Source organism: Pogona vitticeps, chromosome 2, assembly GCF_051106095.1.
Source record: "Pogona vitticeps strain Pit_001003342236 chromosome 2, PviZW2.1, whole genome shotgun sequence".
In the NCBI taxonomy this organism is placed as follows: domain Eukaryota; kingdom Metazoa; phylum Chordata; class Lepidosauria; order Squamata; family Agamidae; genus Pogona; species Pogona vitticeps.
The window spans coordinates 66,000,842-66,026,246 of NC_135784.1; the positions used below are offsets into that span (position 1 = coordinate 66,000,842).

Below are 25,405 nucleotides of genomic sequence, written 5' to 3' on the forward strand. Positions count from 1 at the left end.
GGCAGCGAAAATGGCTGCCCTATGGAGGATCTTCGCTGGGCAGTGAGTTTTGACCCCATTGGAACGCATTGAAGGGGTTTCAATGAGTTTCAATGGGGTTTTTTGCGCATTACGATGTTTTCGCTTAACAGTGATTTTCCTTGAACTGATTATCACCATTATGTGAGGCACCACTGTATATGGTTTTTTAAGTACAGTGGACCCTTGATTTACAGACGGCTTGACTTACAGACTTTTTGAGTTACAGACTTCTCTGGCCGCAAAATTTAGGTTTGACTTGCAGCCTGAGAATTGACTTACAGACCAGAAAAAAACCAAAATGGAACAAAAACGGCCTGTTACGGGATTAATCGGTTTTCAATGCACTGTAGGTCAATGGAGACTTGACCTACAGACTTTTTGACTTGAGAACCGCCTTCCAATACAGATTAAGTTCTCAAGTCAAGACCCCACTGTATGTGATGGAACGGGGTGAGCGAAGAACTTGAAATGCTGGTAAAGGAATGGTTCTGACTGGGAAAGAAACTAGATAAGGAGTGGGTTTGTGAGCTAGTCTTGCATCTGGTGTGGCGAGAGTGGGGAGAGGGAGGTTTTGGAGTCTTGAGTGTAAAAGAGAAATCAGAGTTGCGAAAGAGGTATTAGAGTGAAGGATTTTGCTGAATAACCGAGAGTTGATTATATGGCCTACTGTTACAAGGTCCTGAGCGAAATGACAAATACAGTGGTGCCTCGCATTATGAGCGCACCGTATAACGACGAATCCGCATAGCGATCCTTTTCCGGGATCGCTAATGCGGAGGCATAGCGTTGGCCCCAATGGGCAAAACTCACTTACTGATCTTCCATGTGGGGGGCCCGTCGGAAGGAGCCGCCGCCGCCGCTGAGAGAGTGATGCGGGGCCGTGCTGGCCGGGGAGAAAAGCAGGCGGCGAGACAGGCAGGCGGAGGGAGGGAAGTGGCGTGCGCTCGTGCGTCCGCCCCCCTTTCCCTCTTCGTCCTCCTCCCCTCACACTTTCCCTCTTCCTCCTCCTCCCTCTTCTGCCGCCGCTGGGGAGGAACGCAGGCAGGCAGGCAGGCAGATGGAGGAAAGGAAGTGGCGCGCGCCCGTGCGTCCGCCCCCCTTTCCCTCTTCGTCCTCCTTCCCCCACACTTTCCCTCTTCCTCCTCCTCCCTCTTCTGCCGCCGCTGGGGAGGAACGCAGGCAGGCAGGCAGGCAGAGGAAAGGAAGTGGCGCGCGCTCGTGCGTCCACCCCCCTTTCCCTCTTCCTCCTCTTGCCCTCGGGCGATCAGCTGTTGCCGGACGCCCGAAATGGCCGCACGCAGCGTTTTCGCGCCCTCCCCTCGCTTACCGAGGGCGCGAAAATGGCTGCCGGACCCCGGAAGCATCGCTGAACGGTGAGTTTTGGGCCGATTTGGAACGCATTAAACGATGTTTAATGCGTTCCAATGGCTTTTTTTGTCCCGTTCAGCGATGTTTCGCTATAGCGAAGGTTAATCCGGAACGGATTAACCTCGCTATGCGAGGCACTACTGTACACACACACACACACACACAGGGGCAAATGAAGGTGAGTGGCAGCAAAAGGCAGAGAGGAATGAAAGATTATTAAAATAGTTTATTCCTGTGATGATTTAAAGAAAACATTACTTAGTCAAGTGACAAAACAAAGGAAGTTGGACATTGCTGTCAGAGAGATGTATATGACCGATGTAATTTATCTATACACATAATGTATTAAATTAATATATTTTTTCTATTTTCAACTACCTCAACTATTCTGTCGATAATACTAGACTTTTTACTCCCTCTGTCAGTATTACAATTATTAAGGCTGCATTTATCTGGGTTTATCTGCATTTATAAAAACAAACAACTACTCTTCTCTTTTTTAGCTTCTGCAATGTTAAGTCTTCAATTATTTTGAAAGTATATGTGAAGGGAAAGACCAGAAGTTCCGGGTCTTTCTGGTAGAGCCGTCTCTCATTAAGACCTCCAAACAAACCCAGACCAGTCCACTGACTACCTTAAGCCGTAAAAGAGATCAAGGTTCAGATACCCATGATTTAGAGGAGGCAAATCTACAGGGGAAAGGGGTGTCAAAAGCGGTGGACACCCGAGAGCTGGAAGAGAGATGGAAAGGGTTAAAAATAACTAATCCTTTCAAGGAAGAATTGGCGGGAAGGAAAGAGGTTCATGAGGTGGTGGAAGAAGGGGGGCTGGGAGAGATCAAGGCAGAATGGGACAACATCCCAGGAGGTTGGGAGTGGATTTGGATGAAGGACCCGTGGACGGGAAAATGGGAACAAGTCCAGGTACCTAAAGCTGAAGCTGAGAGTCGGAGGAAGAAAGGCTTGCCCCAAAAACCATCATGCTGGGGTGAGTCTGAGACTCGTGAATGGAGAAGAAAAATCAGGGAAGAGAAAGAAGCTATTGCTAGAGAAAGAGAGGCTGGCCGGGCATGGCATTTAGAAGAGCTGAGGAAGATGGGATGCTTTCTGGACCTTGGGGCGACCCGACAAGAGAGGGAGACCCGTCCTGGGGATGGATGGGAGATGAAGAGACCCTCCTGCTTCTGAGTGCAACTGACCATGGTTTGGGAACTGAGGGTCAGGGACAAGTTTGTGCCGGTCCATGGGACCAGAGTTTGGGAAACATTATGGAAGAAAGCTTTTGGTTGCCCTTGCGAGAGCCATTGCTCGAACAAGAGAATAGTTTGAACAAACCTGTTGTGGTTAAAACCCCGTTGGGTGAAGTAACAAATGACAACAAGCTATTTGACAAAGTGTCTGATGTTGTTTTATTAAAAAAAAGGGAAGCCCAACCAAACAACCCTTCACAGTATATTAGAAAGACATTTCCAACCCCATTCAGATTCAATGTTAATTGTATTCAATGGAAAGTACATTCTAATACATTTAACACAGGCAAGACATAGGCTTTTATATTTTACAAGCCACTACTTCAGAAGAAAACCATAATAGAGAGTCCATTTGTTCTGTTGCTACTTTAAACAACCTGCTACTACTTTAAACAGGCTTTTCATCAAATACTTACGCATGCTATAAGTCTCGTGAAAACAGCCACAACAGTCCTCTTTAAGCCAGTTTATATCTCCATAACTCTTTCAAAAGGTAACAGTTTCTTACTATGTCTATGAGAAAAGCTATTTTGTCACAGCTTAGCTACATTTCTTCTTTTTATGTACTCTATTCATTCATTCTGGTCAGACATTAATGCCCTGTTGCCTTGGGTAGAAAAACTAGAAATAAAGAGTACCATCTTATCAGAGTTTACTGATTCTAACCTGATGCTCTAGCTGTTTCTGGCGCCGCCTCTCTCTTTCCTCTATTTGAGCAGGATCCAGAAGTGCAGTCATTGAACGAAGGAAACTATAAATAGAAAAATAATGTTACACAATTATTTAAGCAAATGTATTGATGTCTGAACTGCAGCCAGGAATTTTTGCTACACTTGTAGCTCTGAGTTGGATTTTTTGGTAGCTAGTTGTTGAAAGGAAAGGGCTGAACTGTAAACGTCGCTGATCAAGCCCGGAGCAGGCCCTTGCAAGGGAGGTGAAACAATGGAAGACTAATGAGTTTGTAACATCCAATTGCCCTGTAAGAAACCTTTCTACATTACCTATAGTTTCCAGCATTATCACTAACAACAGATTTGCTTCGTTGAGAAATGAAACCCTCTCTTCCCCACCGGGCGCTTGTGACTTATCTGCAATTTCTACTCCTTACACACCCCCTACCCTCAAGAAAGTACTGTTCTCCTCTGAAAGAAACCATCCCAACTTCCTAGCCAAACAATGTCTCTCAACAGCTCGAACAGTAACAGCCATCTTCAAAAACTTACAACAGGTCTGTAATCAAATGAACTCAGTTGAAAGTGCTCTGGGGAAACTCGCTGAGACCCTTCTTCAATCAATGGATAATACACAAACCAGGGGGTTCAAAGAAAGGGCAGTTGGTAGATTTAGCAGCAAAGACAGCATGCAACAACTGGCACCACAACAATTGGCTTCCCAACTGAAAAGGGAGACAAAATCCTCAAAGATTTTTCAGAGCACTCAGGTGATATTGCAAACTGTTCCAATCAACAGAAAGAGATGAGAGACAGACAGCTCAGTGACGATCTCTTTGAGTCAACTGTTAAATATAGAAGCTCAGAAGACAGACCTCAAGAATATTCCATGGCTCCTAAACAAGTATGGTCATTATAGAGTTTGAATGCCCAGATTGAATGGATTTGCCAACACCCTGAATTTATATTCAAAAAACTTTTATTAACTAATGATGACCCCAAAATGATAACTGGAGGTGATTTTAATTCCAGATTGGGTACAAATGACTTGGCTCTTTATGCTGCTTATAACTTATGCCCTCCTGATGGACTACACTTCTCCACAGTCACTAGGCCCCTCTTTAAAGATACCATCAGTAATTATGCAGGTCTTAACTTGGCACAGCTAGTTTGTTGGCTTAACCTACATATATTAAATGGAAGCACTACAGGTGACATACCAGGGGAATTCTCTTTCTGGTCAGGAACGAGGATAAGTACCATAGATTACATGATTGTCAGCCATAACATATTGAATACTGTACTGTCATCAATCTGGTGATTGACAGCAGGATTGATAGTGATCACCTGCCGTTAAAATTGCATCTGAAGTTACAAGAATGCCATATTCATATTGAGAAGGCCTCGCCTATGAATCCTGAGATGATACTAACCAATTCCGGGATCAAATGGTCAGGAAAAGCCTCAATTTACTTTACTAATCAACTCAATAATAATTAGTTCTCTGAGATCCATTCCACCTTTCTCAAAGCGGGCTGAAGTAGCAACATAACTGTGCTGTACGAAATACTAATAAATAAATTAGTAGATTTAGGTGGTACAAACAACTCAACAATACTATCAGGCGTAGACCCTATAACTCAGGGGTTATCAACCCCTGTTCTGCAGCCCGGTGCTGGTCCGTGGGCTTGCCGGAATTGGGCCATGGATACAGATCTCCACCTCCCTGCACGCACATGTGGGGTGTGTGTCATGCATGCACAACACACACCCCCACAAGCACGACACACACACCCCGCAGGAGCAACACCCCCTTGCGCATGGAGCTTGCTCCCCCCAACCAGTCCGCAGTGCCAAAAAAGTTGAGGACGACTAACTGGTTTGAGTGTATGGATGCAAAAAACCCTGGTAATTTCAAAATTGCAACAAAATAAAAATAAAAATCTATCATCAAAGGAAGTGGAGGAACTGCTGCAACTTAAGAAAGGTTGTAAGAAATTAATTAAAGAAAAAAAGTAGAGCTCAACAGATAGAATGGGAAAAAGTCATCAAAGCAGTCAGGGGGAAAGATACAAAATCATTTTGGGAATCCATAACAATAACTACCAATAATCTTTCAGTTAGGATGGACTGCTATATTAATGCTTGAGTGTGGAAAGCCCACTTTCCATGAGCTTTATGCCAATCCCTCATTTCATGTGAGTCATTTATATATCAATCTATCAGAATGGCACCCTGCATCAATCTCTGAAATAAATGACCTTGTGAACCAATTGAAAATTGGCAAGGCCCTGGGCTGTGATGGTATTACTCCCGAACTTATTAAGAACAACTGTGAATGGTGAGCCCCAATTCTGGCAAACCTTTTCACTTACATTGACCAAAATGCTCACATGCCATCTGAATGGGGCACAGCCATTTTTATCCCCATTTATTAAAAATGCAAGAAAGACAATCCAGCTAATTATAGGCAATTCAGTTTGCAACACATAATTAATAAGCTTTATGCTAGACATTTATATTGGAAATTGATAGACTGGATGGACTCAAAGAATGTTCTGGCAGATGAACAAGCTGGATTTAGATCTGGTAGGATTCTACACAGGATCGTGCCCTTATTTTAAGGCACCTAGTAGATAAGTATTCTAAGAAATGTCGAGGGTCCTTATTTGCTGCCTTTATCAATCTTAGATCGGCCTTTGATTTAATTTCACAAATAGGTTCTGGAGTAAGTTAGAGTCTTCCACAATAGATCGACGCCTTCTGCTGCTTATGTATAAGCTACATGAATATACAATCTTCAGAATTAGATGCAGCAAGAAAGGACACTTGTCTGATAAAGTTCCTACCTATAATGGTGTGAAGCAAGGGTATATATTAGCTCCATTGTTATTTAACTTTTACATCAACTCAATGGTAATGGTTCCCAGCCAGCCAGAGTTCCATCCCCCCAAACTAGTGAATAGACATACAGCCCTTCTGTTATATGCAGATGATGCAGTCTTAATTTCACAGACACCAATAGGACTAAAGACAGCATCACATGTCCTCACACAATACTGTAAAGAGGAAATGCTACAAATTACTCGAAGACCAAAGTTTTAGTGTTTGCTCAGAGGCCCAGGATCTATAAGTGGTTAATTGATGGGCATCAGATAGAGCAAATAAAGGCTTAAAATATTTGGGTGTCCTCCCTCAGTACAAAGGAAACCACAAGGCTCATGTTAACAATGTGGAACAAGCAGCACAAAAAAACTAGCCTTGCTGTATTAAAATTATTCTACACTAAAATTATTCTACACAAATTCTGGTACGTACCAGCTGCACTTAAGATTGTTCCAGGCCAAAACCCTTAGTCATCTCTTGTATGGGCACAATTGGGCCCCTACTCTTCATTTATCCAGTTAGAAGTAGTTCAATCTAAATTTGCGAGGGCTATCTTGCATGTTCCAAGAGGATGCAATGCAGCCCTTAGGCTTGAAGTGGGCTACCTGAAGGTTGAAGACAGCTTGGCTGGCTATTTTTAACTTTTGGCTAAAATTAACCATTCAACCTTTGGACTGACTTCAGTAGTATTACAGGATAACCGTCAGTCACCTTGGAAGAGAGTAATGCACAATAAAATCAACAGGTACAGCTATTCAGTTGAATGTATCCAACGAATGGGATACATTAAGGCCAAGAGTAATCTTAGGCAGAGTATTACAGTGGTGGCCCGCATAGCGACGATAATCCGTTCCGGATAAATCGTCGCTATCCGGATTCGTCGCTATACGGGGCAAAAAAACCCCATAGGACCCTGTTTAATGTGTTCCTATGGAGGGAAAACTCACCGTTATGTGAAGATCCTCCATAGAGGCGGCCATTTTCAGTGCTTCTAAAGCAAGGCAACACAGCGGGCAGCCATTTTGGAACCACCGATCACCTGTGTGAAAATGGGGCCCTTGGGAGGACCACGGGGAGGGCTCCCCCGCGGTCTTCCCAAAGCCCTAGCCGGCATTTTCGCCCAGCTGAGCGGCGGGAGCTTCCAAAGCCATCGCCTTACACCCAGCGTATACATCCTTGTAACTCTGGTGAGATTGAAACCATCTCCCATGTGTTACTTCATTGTGCTTTTTATTCTGGTATTCAAGAAGTCCTCGTTAACCCTTACATAAGGGCATTTCCTGGATGATCGTAGGTGCATTACACACTGCTCTTGCTGACAGCGCAATGTCCTGGCAGATATACTGGGCTAAACCAAAATTCACATATGTTGACAAAAGTAGATAAATTCTGTGCTGCTGCAATCAAAATCTGTGAAGGAAAGGCTCCACCCAAAGCGCACCTATAGTTTCTGTAAACTGTATACACAAAGGCCTTAATGATCATACAGCCTCTATGAGCTTCTAAGTAACAACTCTGTTGTTCTATGCAAGCTACAATAACCCATAGACAAGGCCTATGACAGGGAGGCAGGAGATATCTAATAAGATGTATGAATGTAGTTTACACACACACACACACACACACAAACACACACACACACACACACACACAGAGAGTGGTGCCTCGCTTAACGAGCGCTTCGTTTAACGATGAATTTGCTTAGCAATGACTTTTTCGGAGCATTAGGTTTTTGGGTCCCGTTTCGCTTAACGATGGTTTAAACAGCCTCATGTTTGCTGTTTTTTAAATGTTATAAAGTTAAAGTTTACTGTGTAAAATGTTTGAAATCATAAAGTGCACTTAATAAACCCTTTGTTAACCAAATTTGACTTTGTTCTGACTCTTTTTAAATTTGTTGTTGAATTTTTTTCCCCCATTGAGATGCATTGAATGGGTTTCAATGCATTTCAATTGGGGAACCGCGTTTCGCTTAGCGATGTTTCCTATGGCGATTTTCGCTTAAGGACGGCAATCCGTTCCTATTGGAACAGATTATCCAGTTTTCAATACATTTCAATGGGAAACCGCGTTTCGCTTAGCGATGTTTTCCCATTGCAATGATTTTTTTGGAACCAATTAAAATCGTTAAGCGAGGCACCACTGTATATATACACACACACATATATATATACACATATATATATCTATACACACACACACACATATGTATGTGTGTGTGTATAGATATATATATATGTGTGTGTGTGTATATATATATATATATATATATATATATATATATATATATATATATATGTGCGTACATATATGTACATATGTATATATGTACATATGTATATATGTACATATGTATATATATATATATATATATATATATATATATATATATATATATATATATATATATATATATATATATATATATATATATATATGTACATAGATGTTTTTAGATTGATTTTATGTTTCCTAATTTAAATAATGTTGCTTACTTTTGCTGGTCAATGACCGTACTAAAACATTTATTATTATAAGAAAGAAGGAAACCATGAATAGAAAAATAATTTGACACAATTATTTAAACAAATGTATCAATGTTCTGTGTAGTTTAAAGACCATGTAACATTTCAGCATATCAGCAATAAAATTTGCAATAATTTTACAAAATTATTTTTGTGCAGCTGCCTGGATAGATCAGTGGTTTAGGTATCTAGCTGTGGAGCCAGATGTTGGGAGGTTGATTCCCCACTGTGCTTCCAGGAGGAACAGCCAGCCTGTGTAGCCTTGGGCAAGCTGCACAGTCCCAGGGTACGCCAGAAGATGGGAATGGTACAGCACCTCTGAGTCATCACTACCTAGAAAACTCTGTAAAGGATCTCCATAAGTCAGATTTAACATACATTTTGTTCACAGATACTATTGTGTTACAACAAGCCTGAAGAAAATTACTCCTTAATTGTACATATAAATGATACACTAAAATAAATGTATTGAACATTATCTCTAAGGAACACACAGGCTGAAATCCTCTTGCATGGTGTAACAAGCTGCGCAACAATAGGCATACTGAATCAGTGGGGATTAGGCACGTCAACTCCTCTGTTATGTTCCACTGATGCAAATACACCTACTTTAGTTCTGACTTATTTTAGCATAGTGAATTACAATAAAGTAGATCTATTTTAATAAATGGAATTATTATTATTATTATTATTATTATTATTATTATTATTATTATTATTATTATTATTATTATTATTATTATTATTATTATTATTATTATTATTATTATTATTATTATTATTATTATTATTTATTTATTTAATTTATATGCCGCCCACACTACCCAAAGGTCTCTGGGCGGCTTACAGCATTTAAAATACAATAAAGATATGTACAATTAAAATACAATTAAAATATATATAAAATTGCCATCAGACCCACAGTTAATATTATTTCAGTTAAAAGCCTTCTGGAACAGGAAGGTTTTGACCTGGCGCCGAAATGTCATCAGTGTCGGCGCCAGACGAATCTCAGTCGGGAGGGCATTCCATAGTCTGGGGGCAGCTGCCGAAAAGGCCCTTTGTCTGCAAGCCATCCCTCTTACCTCCTTGAGGGATGGCTCTTTCAAAAGGGCCCCCTGGCTAGATCTTAACTGCCGGGTAGGCTCATATGGAAGGAGGCGGTCCTTCAGGTATCCAGGGCCCAACCCGTTTAGGGCTTTGTATGTCAAAACAAGCACTTTGAATTGGGCCCGGGCAGCAACTGGTAGCCAATGTAACTTGTACAGAATCGGCTTGATATGTTCCCTGGCAGCCACACCACTCACCAGCCGCGCCGCTCGATTCTGAACCAGTTGCAGTCGCCGGACCGTCTTCAAAGGCAGCCCCACGTAAAGCGCATTGCAGTAATCTATACGGGATGTTACCAGTGCATGTGTAACTGTCATGAGACTCCGCTCGTCCAGGTAGGGCCGTAGCTGGTATAGTTTCCGCAGCTGGAGGAAGGCGCCCCTGGCCACCGAGTCCACCTGGGCTTCCAGTGTTAGACTGGGGTCCAGGAGCACCCCCAAGCTGCGGACCCTGTCCCTTAGGGGGAGTGTAACCCCATTCAGGGCAGGGAGATGGCCCTCCAGCCTGTCCGGCGAAGCACCCACTAACAGCACTTCCGTCTTGTCTGGATTGAGTTTCAATTTATTGACCCTCATCCAGTCCATTATCAGGTCCAGACACGAGTTCAGCACAGAAACCGCCTCACCTGGATTGGTGGAAAACGAGAGGTAGAGCTGAGTGTCATCAGCATATTGCTGACTCCTCAGCCCAAACCTCCTGATGACCTCTCCCAGCGGTTTCATGTAGATGTTAAAGAGCATGGGGGACAGTATCGAGCCCTGAGGAACCCCATGACATGAATGCCATGGGGCAGAGCAACTGTCCCCCAGCACCACCCTCTGGACACGGTCAGCCAGGAAGGAGCGGAACCACCGTAAAACAGTGCCCCCAACTCCCAACCCAGCCAGCCTATCCAGAAGGACACCATGGTCGATGGTGTCGAAAGCCGCTGAGAGGTCCAGGAGTATCAACAGGGTCACACTCCCCCTGTCTCTCTCCCGGCAAAGGTCATCGTACAGGGCGACCAAGGCAGTCTCTGTACCAAAACCCGGCCTGAAACCCGATTGAAATGGATCCAGAAAATCCGTTTCATCCAGCAGCGCCTGGAGTTGCCCGGCCACAACCCGCTCCAACACTTTGCCCAAATAAGGGAGGTTCGCTATTGGTCGGTAGTTAGCCACCAGCCTTGGGTCCAGGTTTGGCTTTTTAAGGAGTAGTCGAATTACCGCCTCTTTCAAGGTGGTAGGGACCACTCCCTCTCTCAAAGAGGCATTCACGGCCTCCTGGACCCAGGTGTGAACCCCCCTGGCTGATCTTCTAATTAGCCAGGATGGGCAAGGGTCGAGCGGAGTGGTGGTAGAACGGACAGATCCAAGCACCCTGTCCACATCCTCAGGTCTCAACAATTGAAACTCATCCATTAATACCTGACCAAAGCACGGTGCGCTGGACACATCCTCTGATTCTGCAGTAACTGTGGAGTCCAACCCACTGCGAATCTGAGCAATTTTTTCCTCAAAATGGATTGCAAACTCATCACAGCGAGCTGATGAGCAGTCCAGGACCTCCACCGGATTTCCCGGTTGAAGAAGATCCTGGACCACCCGAAACAGCTCGGCTGGGTGACATTCTGAGGAAGCAATACGGCTGGAGAAATATTGCCGTTTCGCCAGCCGTATTGCCACGAAATAGGCCCGATAATGGGCTCTAAGTCGTGTTCGGTCGGACTCCCAGCGGGATTTCCTCCACCTGCGCTCCAGCCGTCTCCCCTCTCGCTTCATCGCCCGCAGTTCAGAAGTATACCAAGGGGCTGTCTGGGCTCGGCGAGCAAGGAGAGGGCGCTTAGGCGCAATCGTGTCAACAGCCCGGGTCATCTCCTTATTCCATAGGGTGACCTGAGCTTCGACAGGAGCGCCGACCATATCAGACGGATAATCCCCCAGAGCATTCAGGAATCCATCTGGATCCATTAGTCTCCGAGGGCGGATCATCTTAATAGATCCCCCACCCTTGCAGAGGGAAGAAGAAGCTAATAGACTAAACTTGACCAGGAAGTGGTCTGACCATGACAATGGGGTCACAACCAACCCCTCCACATCCAAACCACCATCTTCCAGTCCCGTTGAGAAAACCAGGTCCAAGGTATGGCCCTTCTCATGCGTTGGGCTGATGACACATTGAGACAGCCCCATGGTTGTCATGGTGGCCATGAAGTCCTGAGCCGCCCCAGTCAAGGGAGCCTCGGCGTGAATGTTGAGGTCCCCCAGCACCAACAGCCTGGGAGTCCTCAACACCAGGTCCGAGACTACCTCCGTCAGCTCAGGCAGGGAGACTGTTGGTACGCAGCAGGGTGGGCGGTACACCAACAGAATCCCTAACCTGTCTCGCGAGCCCAACACACAATACAGGCCCTCGAGACCTCCTCTCAAAGGGATAGGAAGCCTGGTCAAGGAGATAGAACTCCTATAGACTATAGCAACTCCCCCTCCCCGACCCTCCGAGCGACCTTGGTGCTGGACCGAGTACCCAGGCGGACACAGCTGGGAGAGGGGAACACCACCCTCCTCTCCCACCCAGGTCTCAGTAATGCACGCCAGGTCAGCCCCCTCATCCAGAATTACATCATGGATGAGGGCAGTTTTATTTTGTACTGACCTGGCGTTCATCAACAGCACCGTGTGGCTCGAGGGTTTGCTGATATGGTCACCTGATACCATCTGGTTGGGAGTAGGACTAGAAGAGGGGATAGATGTAAGATATCTAACCTCTCTTCTCCTACGCAGGCATGTTCTACCCCCACCGCCATTCCTTCCCCTACCCAGCACCACCTCAATGGCTGCCCCCTCCAACGCCCTCCCCCCTTCCTGTTCCATTAGATCCGCTGTGGGTCTCTTCTTAATTGATGGCAATTAAAAACAATTTAAAAAACATTTAAAACATATATAAAATAAAACATTTCTAAAGCCCCTTCTCTCCCCCCCCCACCAAGTCATGTGGCTCATGTTGAGAGGGATGAGGCAGCCTGGAGCAGCAGGACCTGGTCCTGCAGACACAGAGGGGGCCGAGCAGCTCTTCTGGAAAAGAGGGCTGGCATCCAGCAGGGGCCCAACCACAGTCCACTGCCTCTCACCCAGGGGCTGTGGCCGGCCGATGGTCCCTGGCTTCCTCCTCACGCAGGCACGCTGGTCTGGTCAGGTCCCAAAAGCAGCTCTGGCTAAGAGCTCTCTCTCTCCCTAGGCCAGGTGGCTGGTGTTCACAGGGAATGAGGCAGCCGGAGCAGCAGGACCTGGTCCTGCAGACACAGAGGGGGCCGAGCAGCTCTTCTGGAAAAGAGGGCTGGCATCCAGCAGGGGCCCAACCACAGTCCACTGCCTCTCACCCAGTGGCTGTGGCCGGCCGATGGTCGCTGGCTTCCTCCTCACGCAGGCACGCTGGTCTGGTCAGGTCCCAAAAGCAGCTCTGGCTAAGAGCTCTCTCTCTCCCTAGGCCAGGTGGCTGATGTTCAAAGGGAATGAGGCAGCCGGAGCAGCAGGAGCTGGTCCTGCAGACACAGAGGGGGCCGAGCAGCTCTTCTGGAAAAGAGGGCTGGCATCCAGCAGCGATGGAGTTGACTCACAAAATTCTCACTGACTAAATAGGCCTGCTCTAGTGCGACTTACTATACTATGCAACAGGATTTCAGCTACAGTATTACATAAAATGGTACAGGAACACTGGCAGTAATTTGACAGGAAAAAAGGAACATTCACCTGGCCTTCTGACTTGGCTCTGAAATGCAGTTTCCAATTGATTTTCCTAACATCTCTCCCTCTGTAGGTGTAGGTGTAAAAACAGCCTGTTGCTGGGGCTCTGGTGAAAGGTGCAAAGCTTCATGATGTTTTTTGTATGTTGTATTTAAAGGGTATTGTGAAAAAGAGTTTGCATGGTTCCTGAAAGAATCAAAATGCAAAGTCCAATGGTCATGCTCTTCACCCTACAAAGGAATTACAAAGGAAAGAAATATTTAAGTTTATACTAACCTTCTTCTACCACAACTATTTCAAAGTGGCAACAACTTATGAATAACATCTTATAGAAGCATGTTTATGGAACCATTGCTTTTAAATAGTCTTATACAGCATTCATTTACATTTTTAAATTCACTAGAAAATGCAGAAATCTATTGAATGCTCACAGTTAAATGCCGAAGAATAGGCAGAGCAAATTCTATACTTTGTGTTGTTTTTCTGCTTTCTCCATTATAGTTCCTAGTACTGGGGCTGAAAATTAAACAAATCCAGTGAAGTCGTAGTCTATGTGCTTGGTTTTCATAATCCCCCAATGCCATCTATCCTTGATCTTCCTTAGACAAAAGAAGGAGTATAAATGAAAGAAAATATGCTATGGAGAAGTGAACATCCTTCCCTTTTCTTCCTCCTAGACAAATGACTCATGGCCATACCTGTAGTGACTCAATTCATGTACATTCTTCCTCAAAGTATTTTTATTAACTAGGGCCATTTGATCAACTAGGATGCGCAAGTTATTCATGAGTGGCTGTAGTGGAAAAGACGTGTGCACACATACACTGACTTAGACAAACACAATACTAAATGAAAACTTGCATCCTTTTGGCAAGAAGATTTTGGCTGTACCCTATTGCATTTTAATGGAGAGAAGAAAATGTTTTTTGTTAATTCAGTTATAGTTACTTTCTTCTTTTAAACCACTATTCACAAAACCAGAACTACCTTTGATAAATTACATTTTTCTTCTATTTTGCGTAGTTTGTCAGCTTCTCTTTGTTTATCAAGCTCTTCCAGCCATTTTTTCTGTTGCTCACGTTTAACAGCACTAAAAGGATGCTCTACTGGTGTGGCTTCCTAAAAAGGAGAAGGAGAAGCTGTACTTTTATTAATTGTTTAATTTATTGACCTACGTGGGCGTATATACCTACTGGAGCTCTACAGAGTGTCCCATTTTAGTAGTGTAATGCCTGCAAATAAATCAAAGGTGAATTAATCTTACTCCAACTAAACCTGTCTTCAGCCTCTGTATTTGACAAAAATGAACCTGCACACCTCCAGCAGATATACACACCCACATGGATGAATAGTCAAATAAGCTATTTATAGAGTGCAATTTCCAGTAGTGTTTGTTTGATGCATATTAATTAAAATGTACATATGGAGTTCAAAATTGAACTAAAACTAGAACTCAAACTATGTTTGAAAATCATTTTTAGGAAAGATCTGTGATGTACAGATAAAAGGAAAAAGGAAAAAAAAAACTGGCACACTGGATCCTTTTTTAATTCCATATATGTTAACTGATCCTATCCTTGCCCTAAAATTTAACAAAGCCTGCCCAGCTAACCACTCAAAACAACCACAAAAGCAATCTCCATAGGCAGAAAAGAACAGTGTCAGACATCATGTTTAAAACACTTCATGCAAATACATTCTTACCCCTAACACAAACGCTGTTCGAATAGCAGCTGGTAAATCAGGAGAACTGAAACTAGAGAACTGTCCAGTTTGACCGCTTGAAACACTGGATGAAGCTTCACTAGCCTCAGTGGTTAAACTTGTACAGATGTTTCTATCTTCTGTTGCAGTGCTCAAAGCATCTGAAAATGCCATCTATAAACAAAGTACTTTGGTGACTACAGAATTACATTTTGCATTAGCATTAAAAGGTAAATCATATAACCCAATATTAAGCAATTATTCTGGGCACTGAAAGAACCTAAAGAATGTCTGCATTGTATATAGAAGCTAATTCTAGTCACAATTGACTAGATAGGCGGGATATAAATGAAATAAATAAATAAATAAATATCACACTTTCTTTGAGGTAGACTTGGAAAAATGTTTGGACTGAATTGAGCTGGGGCTTTGTCGCAGTGAGATCTGGGTTTCAGGAGGCTCATGAAACTGACCAAGACCACTCTGTTTCAACCCCTCCAAACTTGGGGTGTGGAAAGGACTTTTACTAGGAGAAATGAAAATCTGAAGCAACAGAATCTGAGTGAGAAGGGAAGTGGCCCAGGAGATTCCTGGATTGGCCTCTCTTTGAAGTTGCAATCTGGAAAGCAGAAACCACCGGGGTGCCATCTTTAGCACAGAGCTGTGAATGGCCCAAAGGCAGAGAGCAGAAAAGTACAGAAGGATTTTGGAAAATAATCTTGATCAAAATTTGAAGTAAGTGGCTTGTTTTACACGTGGAACTCTTAAGGACCTAAACAATGAAGAGAATGAGTGTAATCTGTCAGAGAAAGTGAGTAGACCTATATCTGGCCAGACCAATGAACACTCCCCCCCTCCTTCATCTGAGGTTTGGCTAAGAGAAACAGAAAGAAAGGAGGAGGAAGGGGGAGTGAGAAAAAACAACTTTGCTTCAATTGTGGCAATAAAACTCTCCCGCAGGACACTATAACTATAAACTACTGATGGATTTAAATCTGTCAAGCAGCCAGAAACAGCCTTGGGAAAAGCCCTTCTTCCTGTCAACCTTCTGCCCCAAGCTACTGTTGTGAATAACTATTGTGGTCACTACAAGCTGGAAAGAAATCCAGATAATACCTCCAATTATGGAAAAAGCCATTCTCAAGAATATTCAAAATGTTGTACTTAATGGACCGCACCAGATAAAAACAGAGATGGATCGGCTATTTGAACAAATTAAAGATATAGGGACACAAATGGAACTTACAGTGAAGATTGAGAAAGAAGTAAAACTGCGACAGGGAAGCAATTTTTTAAAACCACAAACAGGGACTGATAATTTTATTCTTAAACCCCAGAAGGTTCTAGAAGAAAAAGGTGAAGGTACAATGCAGTGGAGAGCTAATTTGTTAATCCCTCTTATGGAGATGTCAGTAGCAGACGTACAGCAGATGGTGAACTTTACTATGGTGGGGGGAGAGGAACTGGGATGGTGGGACACATACTGCAGAAGATGGGACACAGGAGTGGATACATGAAGTGGATGAAGCTCTTGAGAATGGATGCATGGTCCATAAGATGGAAAATGAAAAACAACATAAGAGGGGCACAAAATATTGGTTCAAATATGGAGACAGAGCAGTTGAGATTAAATTTAAGAATGTATTTTGTGGTGAAAGAATATATGATAAAATAAACACAAGCTAATGGTTATAACATTGATTAGAGCAACAGATATAAAACTGAAGAATAATATTAAACCTATAAAACTAGTAAGCTTAAAGATAAAAAGAAAGAGAAAGTCCAAGAAAATAAAAATTAGTAATGATAAATATCATGAAAAATTGTTATAATGTTTTCTCTTTTGTATGATTTCTATCTTTAATATAACTGTATAAGTGGATGTAAGAATACTTTTCACTCTCTGGAATTTTACCCTTTCTTACCTTCCCCCCCCCCACCTGGCCCTCTATTTGTACCGTAACCCTTATCCCTATGAAAATGAATTTTAAATTTTTTTTAAAGAAAGAAAAATGTTTGGACTGAATTCAGAACCTTCAGATTGTCTGCCTAATCCTAGGAGCACTCTCAATGTACGTCTACTATTCTGAGAGAGAAAAAACAGGCTCAACACAGCACAGAAACTTTAGAAGCAGACATCAGTTTTAGCTGATAGGGCATAAATAAAAATATAGACTTTTAAATAAACAATGAATAGATGAAGCAGTTCTGAAATAATTTGTCTCACCTTGGCTTGATGAGTCATTTGGAGTTTTTCTGAGCAGCTTCTTATTGTATCAGTTTTCTGCCATGATTGATATTTTGATTCTTTTTCATAAGTTTCTTTAAGTTTCTTTTTTAAAGCCACCTGTTCATCTTTAAAGAACATTTATTTATTTATTTATTTATTTATTTGTTTAATCATTCATTCATTCTTGTATGCCTCCCCATAGTGATTCACAACACATTAAATGACATATAATGAACAAGTGCAAAAAATTACCATACAATAAATACCATAAAATACATAAAACCCTATCACTAAAACGTATCTTTAAATAGAATTAAACAACTTAAAACATTTGAACATCTCAGGTAGTAAAACCACAAATACAACATAACATACTGTTTTTATTAGTTTCTTTAGAACTGCGAGGGAAGGCACTTGACAAATCTCTGACAGAAGCTTGTTCCAAAGGGAAAGGGCCACTATAAAAAAAACACAGTTCCTGGTTTTATCTCTCTTGGCCTCCTTAGGTGTCACAATTTTTAACATCATAGACTGCAAGAAGAAGGTCGGTCAGGCAGGTGTTTTGTGGGAGAAATGTTTCAACGAGTATCAAGGTTCTAAACTAATTAGGGCTTTATAGGTCGTGACCAGCACCTTGAATTGGACACAGAAACTGAGAGGGAGCCGGTGAAGGTGTGCCCAGACTGAGGAGTTCTGTTCATATCTCCTGGTATATTTAATCAGTCTGGCTGCCACATTTTGAAGTTGCTGGAGCTTCAATACTAACTTCAAGAGCAGCTCTATGTAGAGCTAGGACCTTCCTAGCTCTCATACCGATTTTTGGCAGAAGCCCACCCCTCCCCACCAAACATGCTGCCTGCTCTCCCTCCAGTTTCCTTTGTTCCATGTTTGCTAAGAAATGCAGCAGCATGACATCGGTGCCCAGGTTGCTGCTCTGCAAATATATTGGAGCAGAATCTCTCTGAGAAAGGCTGTGCATACCACTATTTCTCTTGTGGAGTGAGCCCATAGAACTACTGAGAGCGGCCTGCTTGACAGCTGATCACAGACTATTATTGTTGATTACATCCACTTGGACAAATCTTTAGGATGAGATTGGTAACCCTTCTTTGTATCGTCGTCGTTTAGTCGTTTAGTCGTGTCTGACTCTTCGTGACCCCATGGACCAGAGCACGCCAGGCCCTCCTGTCTTCCACTGCCTCCCAGAGTTGTGTCTTTGTATAATCCATAGCAAATCAGTAGTCTCAGTACACCTGAAGGAGGCAGTTCTCAAGATGCAACGGGAAATACCCTTTCTGATGTCCAGTGAGTGTAGCACATGTTCAGTTGAGTAGACGAACTGGGATATAAGCCTGGTGGTATCCAGATTTGCAACAGATAGAAGGTGGAAGACCACCTTAGGAAGAAATCTATCTGGGCAGATGGTCACTGTGTGGAAGGTAAGGAGTGGCAGGTCTGCATGGAGGAGGCAGATTCTGCTGGTTCACTTGACAGAGGTACTAGCAACAAACAATTTTACCTCCATGGATAGTAAGTGGATGGTGGCTGTGGTTTGGGGAGAGTAGTACCCAGAAGAGGGAGACTCATGTCTCTGAGTATATCTGTCCCAGTTGTGATAGGATTAGACCTGGTACTGCTGGTCTTCACGAAAGTGGGATCAGTGGCCCTCAACTGTTAAGAGCTCTCCTATCCCATTTTTAGGATGGATATCTGTTATACTAATAGAACAGGGACTAGTGTCAGCCTTTCCGTTTATTGTGTTGATATCAAAACTGATATGAAGTATATTAAGATGGAAAATAGTCTCTGCATCTGGACTGATATTCATTCATTCATTCATTCATTCATTCATTCAAGTTCTATATGTCCATCTAGCAAGCTGCTACTCTATCTGGAACACGTTGCTCACATGATTCTTGGACCAAAGAATCATGGAGCCACAAACCCATGACAGTGTCAACATTCTATTTCAGTTTACTGTCTGTCTGTCTCTCATCCTGCCTATTACACTGGTCTAGCACCTTGGAGTTGAGCTCCTCCATCAATTCTGATAGCCTCTTCTACAGATTTTAAAAAACATGAGGGACAGAATAGAACCCTGTTGTACCACGCAGCTTAACAGCCGTGGTTTCAGCAAGCTACTATCAGTAATCAACTATACAGGTGAGAGTGGAATTACCATAACACTGTGACTCATCTTTCCATCTCACAGATCTGTTCTAATAAAATGGTATCAAAAGCCACAAACAGATGTAGATGGATTACTGAGTTGTGTTTGTTTTTCCTTTAATTTTTTATTGACAATCCATTAATAATAACAGAACAGAAACATATAAGTTATAGTACAATCACAGTAATTTTCTTATTTATATACAGTGGTGCCTCACTTAGCGACGTTAATCCGTTCCAGGAAAAACGTCGCTAAGTGATTTAATCGTTAAGCGATTTTTAAAAGCCCATAGGAACGTATTAAAAGTGTTTGATACGTTCCTATGGGCTAAAAACCTGCCTTAAAGCGAAATTCCTCCATAGCGGCGGCCATTTTGGGTGCCTCTAAAGCGAGGCAAAACCGTTTTGGAACCACCACTGTGCTTCCTCCAGGGAGACTGAGGCACCGCCGCCGCCACCTGGCCGAGAAAGACCCTCTGCGCCTGCAGCAAAGGTTGCTGCAGGTGCAGAGGGTCTTTCTCGGCCGGGGTGGCAGCGGTGCCTCAGTCTCCATGCCGAGGCTGGAGTTGAAAGGGGTGAGGAGAAAGAGAGAGAGAGAGAGAGCTTGCGGAGCCAGCGGTTTGTGAAACTGGGTTCCCCGTGATCTTTGCAAACAACCGCCCAACAGCTGTGCTTCGGACTGCTCTCTCTCCCCTCCCAGCCTGGGCTGGAGCTGGGAGGGGAGAGAGAGCAACCGGAAGCACAGTTAATGGGCAGTTGTTTGCAAAGATCCCGGGGAAGCCAGCCTCCCATACCCCCACGGACCAGCTGTACTTCAGCGTGCGCTCCCTCTCTGTCTCCCCTTGCAGCTCTACCCACGGCAGGGAAACTGAGGCACCGCGCCGCCGCCGCCCCTGGCCAAGAAAGACTCTCTGCGCTTGCAGCAAAGGTTGCTGCAGGCGCAGAGGGTCTTTCTTGGCCAGGGTGGTGGCGGTACCTCAGTCTCCGTGCCGAGGCTGGAGTTGAAAGGGGTGGGGAGAGGGAGAGAGAGGGAGAGCACGCAGAGGCGGCGGTTTGGAAAGCTGGCTTCCCCTGGATCTTTGCAAACAACTGCCCATTAACTGTGCTTCGGGCTGCTCTCTCTCCCGTCCCAGCTCCAGCCCAGGCTGGGAGGGGAGAGAGAGCAGCCCGAAGCACAGCTGATGAGCGGTTGTTTGCAAAGATCGTAGGAAAGCCAGTTTCCCAAACCCGCGCCCATCAGCTGGGCTTCGGGGCTCTCTTTCTCCACCCCTCGCAACACAGCTGATCGGCGGGGCCTTTGGGATGATTGTGGGGAAGCACTTCCCCACGATCATCGCAATGCGGTTTCCCCCCATTTAAAATATCGCAATGCGATCGCTTTTGCAATCGCAAAAACTCCATCGGTGTGCGGATTCATCGTTAAACGGGGTGCTCGTTAAGCGAGGCACCACTGTACTCTTATACATTCCTATGCTCCCTGCACTATACTAACATTATCTCTAACTATCTCAATCTTTTCAATGGCTCATTATCCATATTTTATATCTTATCTACAAAACTTAAGTTAACCAATATCACAGCCAATTTCCCATTTTATTGTCTATATTTTTTATTCAGTACCAGAGCACTGGCTAACCTCTGCATTAGAAAATCTTTTTCTTATATCATAAGAACCATTTGCTGAAACCAAACCCTTTAAAAACACAGTCTGTACTTTTCACTTGAAAAACAGTGAAGCAGAGAGGAAGCTCCAAGTTAACTGGGAAGGCAAGAATTTGAAAGTGCCTGTAGCAAACACCCTCCCTTCTAGTTTCTCTGGCTCCGCCTCCCAACAGCTCCCATTGGTGCAGGCCAATACCTTTATACATATATATATACACACACACTATCCATGGAGGTGTGTATGTGTGTGTGTGTATATATCTCTCTATCTCTATCTCTATATCTCTCTATCTACAGTGGTGCCTCGCATTACGAGCGCTGTTTTACGACAAATCACTTTACGTTCAAGGTTTTGCGATCGCAAAAGCGATCACAAAATGATGTTTCCTATGGGGAAATTTCGCTTTGCGATGATATTCCCTGCTTCGGGAACCGATTCTTGCAAAGCGATGATTTTTGGCCAGCTGATCGGCGGTTTCAAAATGGCCACCGGGTAAAAAACATGGCTCCCCGCTCTTTTCTGGGACGGATCCCTCGTTGCACAGGCAGCGAAAATGGCCATGCTATGGAGGATCTTCGCTGGACGGTGAGTTTCAAGCCCCTAGGAACGCATTAATTGGGTTTTAATGCGTTTCTATGGGCTTTTTAATTTCACATTACGTTTTCGTTCTACAGCGATTTTGCTGGAACGAATTAACATCGTAATGCGAGGCACCACTGTATGTATGTATGTATGTATGTATGTATGTATGTATGTATGTATGTATGTATCTATCTATCTATCTATCTATCTATCTATCTATCTATCTATCTATCTATCTATCTACACATACATACCTCAGCATATATATGAAAAAGATATTGGCCTGCACCAATGGGAGCTGTTGGGAGGTGGAGCCAGAGAAACTAGAAGGGAGGGGTGAGTCAGAGTCTAGATAGTTCAGTCAGAGGCAGATAAGGAGAAGTTTGGGGGGTTTGAGGCAGAGAGTGTGTGTTTAAGGAGTGATTAGTCAGTGTGACCTGTATTAATTAAGATAAGGTAAAGGTTCCCCTTGACAATTTTTGTCCAGTCGTGTTCGACTCTAGGGGGCGGTGCTCATCCCCGTTTCCAAGCCATAGAGCCAGCGTTTGTCCGAAGACAATCTTCCGTGGTCACATGGCCAGTGCGACTTAGACACAGAACGCTGTTACCTTCCCACCAAGGTGGTCCCTATTTATCAACTTGCATTTGCATGCTTACAAAACGCTAGGTTGGCGGGAGCTGGGACAAGCGACGGGCGCTAACTCCGTCGCATGGATTCGATCTTACGACTGCTTGGTCTTCTGACCCTGCAGCACAGGCTTCTGCGGTTTAGCCCGCAGCGCCACCACGTCCCTACATTAATTAAGATAGAAGAGGTTAAAGTAAAATACTGAAGCTTTGTGTAACTTTAAGAATGTGCTTAAGAACTATTCCTAAAACAACCTGTAATCAATAAACCTGGTTCTGTTTAAAAGTTCAGTACTGACTGGACCTCAGTCTTTCATAGGAGATATAGGTTGATATAGAGATCAACTGGTGGCAGCATGTTAAAGGGTGTGCTAGGATACTCGTGTGAGCCCTGTGTTTGGTGAAACAAGCAGGGGCCACGGGGTAAATGCACAGTGTCATGTCCCAAATCGGTGTCACTTTGGATTGAATCCTGACAACACTGTCTAAACACCAAACAGAAGGTTACCACCAGAAATAACATACTTGGGTAACTAGCTTGGTTACACTAGAGTGTGTACCCACAAACAATAAGAACAACTGATGTCAGGCAGATGGGTCTCCTCATAAGGAAGATGGCATCCTTATGGATAACACCAATTCCTCTTCCCACTAGCCTTTTAATCTGAATTAAGAAGCCTTGTGGTGCAGTGGTCAAACTGCTGTACTGCAGCCAAAACTGTGCTCACAACTCGGGATTCAATACCAGGCAGCCAGCTCAAGGTTGACTCAGTCTTTTATCCTTCCGTGGTCGGTAAAATGACTACCCAACTTGCAAGGGGGGAGGCAATGTGTAGCTTACATAATTAACTTGTAAACCATCCATAGAGTGCTTCAAGCGCTGTGGGGTGGTATATAAGCAGCATGCTTCACTTTTTGTTTTAAATTGGCACTACAATACTCAGGTTATCATAGTGTTAGGCCCATGTCACCCAGCCCATCCATCCAAATCTCAGTAATATATGCCAGTTGTTGTCGTTTAGTTGTTAAGTCGTGTTCGACTCTTTGTGACCCCATGGACCAGAGCACACCATGCCCTCCTGTCTTCCACTGCCTCCCAGAGTTTATGCCAGTTAGCCCCCTCATATATAACCAGGTAGATCATAGATGCTGGTTGTTTGACTATGGACTGATCCAGCTTTACAAATGTCAAAGTGGAATTATATTCTCAACTGCATTTTTAGGCTCTTGTTCAGAGTATGCTAATGCTGAAAGTACTCAATGATACTTAGTACCTAGAAAATACATCAGAATGGTACCTCTCCCCTCCATGTACTTATTTATTGTCAGAACCATCTTGCGGAGATCTGACATTTTTACAGATGCATTTCAGATAGAAAGTACCATTAACAGAAATTATCCACAATAATTTAGCTAAGATAAACACAGGAACTGTGGTTGAGATCACCATCAGAACAACTCTAAAATTGCTTTGCTTATATTTTGATCATTATTTTAACACTTCATATCATGTTAACAACAGTGACAAATATTTATCTGAATGCCTTATGGAATCAGCCATTAAAAGGAAAAGACATACAGTACATGTAGCCAATTACACTCACCCAGTTCCTTCTTCCATTGGGACTTCTTTAATTCTAACAATGTTTTATCCCTCTCTCTTTCTCCTAAAGTACTAAATATGTCAGCTGGCTTCCACAAATTCCTAAGGAAAAACAGAAGACACTTAAAGATCAATTGTTAAAAGTTAGATGGTTGGATGAAAAAACAGGCAGCCAAATTGAAGTAGTGTCAGTATTCATAGGCATAATATAACCAATGACTATGTTCAGAATCAAAGCATATAAAGCATTCATGAAACCATGTCATAGTGTCCAAGAAAATACGGAACAATCTACAGTATATGTCTTGCCAGTCCATAGGTTACAGAAATGAATCTAACAGAAATCTGTCTAGGCACCTCCATGAGCTTCTTTGTGCCATCCTTCTTTCTCCTTTACATCTTCCTCAATGGCTGAAAATACACACACACACACACACACACACACACACACACACACACACACACACACACACACACACACACACACACACACACACCACCTATCTGGTCAGTTATGACCACTTTAGGCGGCTTACAACATAAAATACATGAACAAAATATAAAAATATCATACAATAGACAAATTCAACAAGATGGAGAGCAAACAAAGTACAGTGGTGCCTCGCTTAGCGATGTTAATTGGTTCCAAAAAAAACATCGCTATGGGAAAACATCGCTAAGCGAAACACCATTTCCCATAGGAATGCATTGAAAACCAGATAATCCGTTCCAATGGGAACAGATTACCGTCCTTAAGCAAAAATCACCATAGGAAACATCGCTAAGCGAAACGCGGTTCCCCCACTGGAATGTAGCTGTCAAACCTACAGTTCAGTGCATTCCAATGGGGGGGGGGTATTCACCAAAAATTAACAAAGACTCAAAACAAAGCCAAATTAAGTTTGCAAAGGTTTTACAAGGTGCACTAACGATTCCAAGCATTTTAAACAGTTTTTCAACATTTTAAGACACACTTAAAATAGCGAAAACGGACATCGCTAAGCGAAACAGGGGGACCTAAACTGTCATTGCTAAGCGAAGCAAGGTCCCACACATCGCTATGCGAAATTTCCCCATAGAAAACATCGCTAAACGGAGCACAAGATCGCTCCAAAAACCTGATTGCTAAGCGAATACATCGTTAAACGAGGGAATCGCTAAGCGAGGCACCACTGTACGAGCGCATGGACCAAGGTAGTAAGCATCCCCGTATCGAGATAGGGCCACAGCCAGGCTATCCGCCACAGATGGAAAAAGGCAGAATGGACCACCAAC

At 43.5% G+C, this 25,405-nt stretch overlaps 1 protein-coding gene across 8 annotated transcripts in view; it reads right to left on the reverse strand.

The window, feature by feature from the left end:
* Positions 1-25,405, reverse strand: part of CCDC66 (coiled-coil domain containing 66) — a 77,622-nt gene that overhangs the window by 35,410 nt on the left and 16,807 nt on the right. For 5 of the 8 annotated variants that reach the window (XM_020799949.3, XM_020799947.3, XM_072989617.2 and 2 more), the window contains 6 exons: positions 24,132-24,232; positions 17,484-17,611; positions 15,257-15,430; positions 14,540-14,671; positions 13,559-13,782; positions 3,305-3,389 (listed from right to left, as the gene is read on the reverse strand). In XM_020799949.3, the coding sequence (XP_020655608.3) occupies positions 3,305-3,389; positions 13,559-13,782; positions 14,540-14,671; positions 15,257-15,430; positions 17,484-17,611; positions 24,132-24,232 (844 nt within the window). The remainder of the gene's footprint in view (positions 1-3,304; positions 3,390-13,558; positions 13,783-14,539; positions 14,672-15,256; positions 15,431-17,483; positions 17,612-24,131; positions 24,233-25,405) is intronic. The other 3 variants (XM_078385329.1, XM_072989618.2, XM_020799950.3) reach the window with 2 other exon arrangements.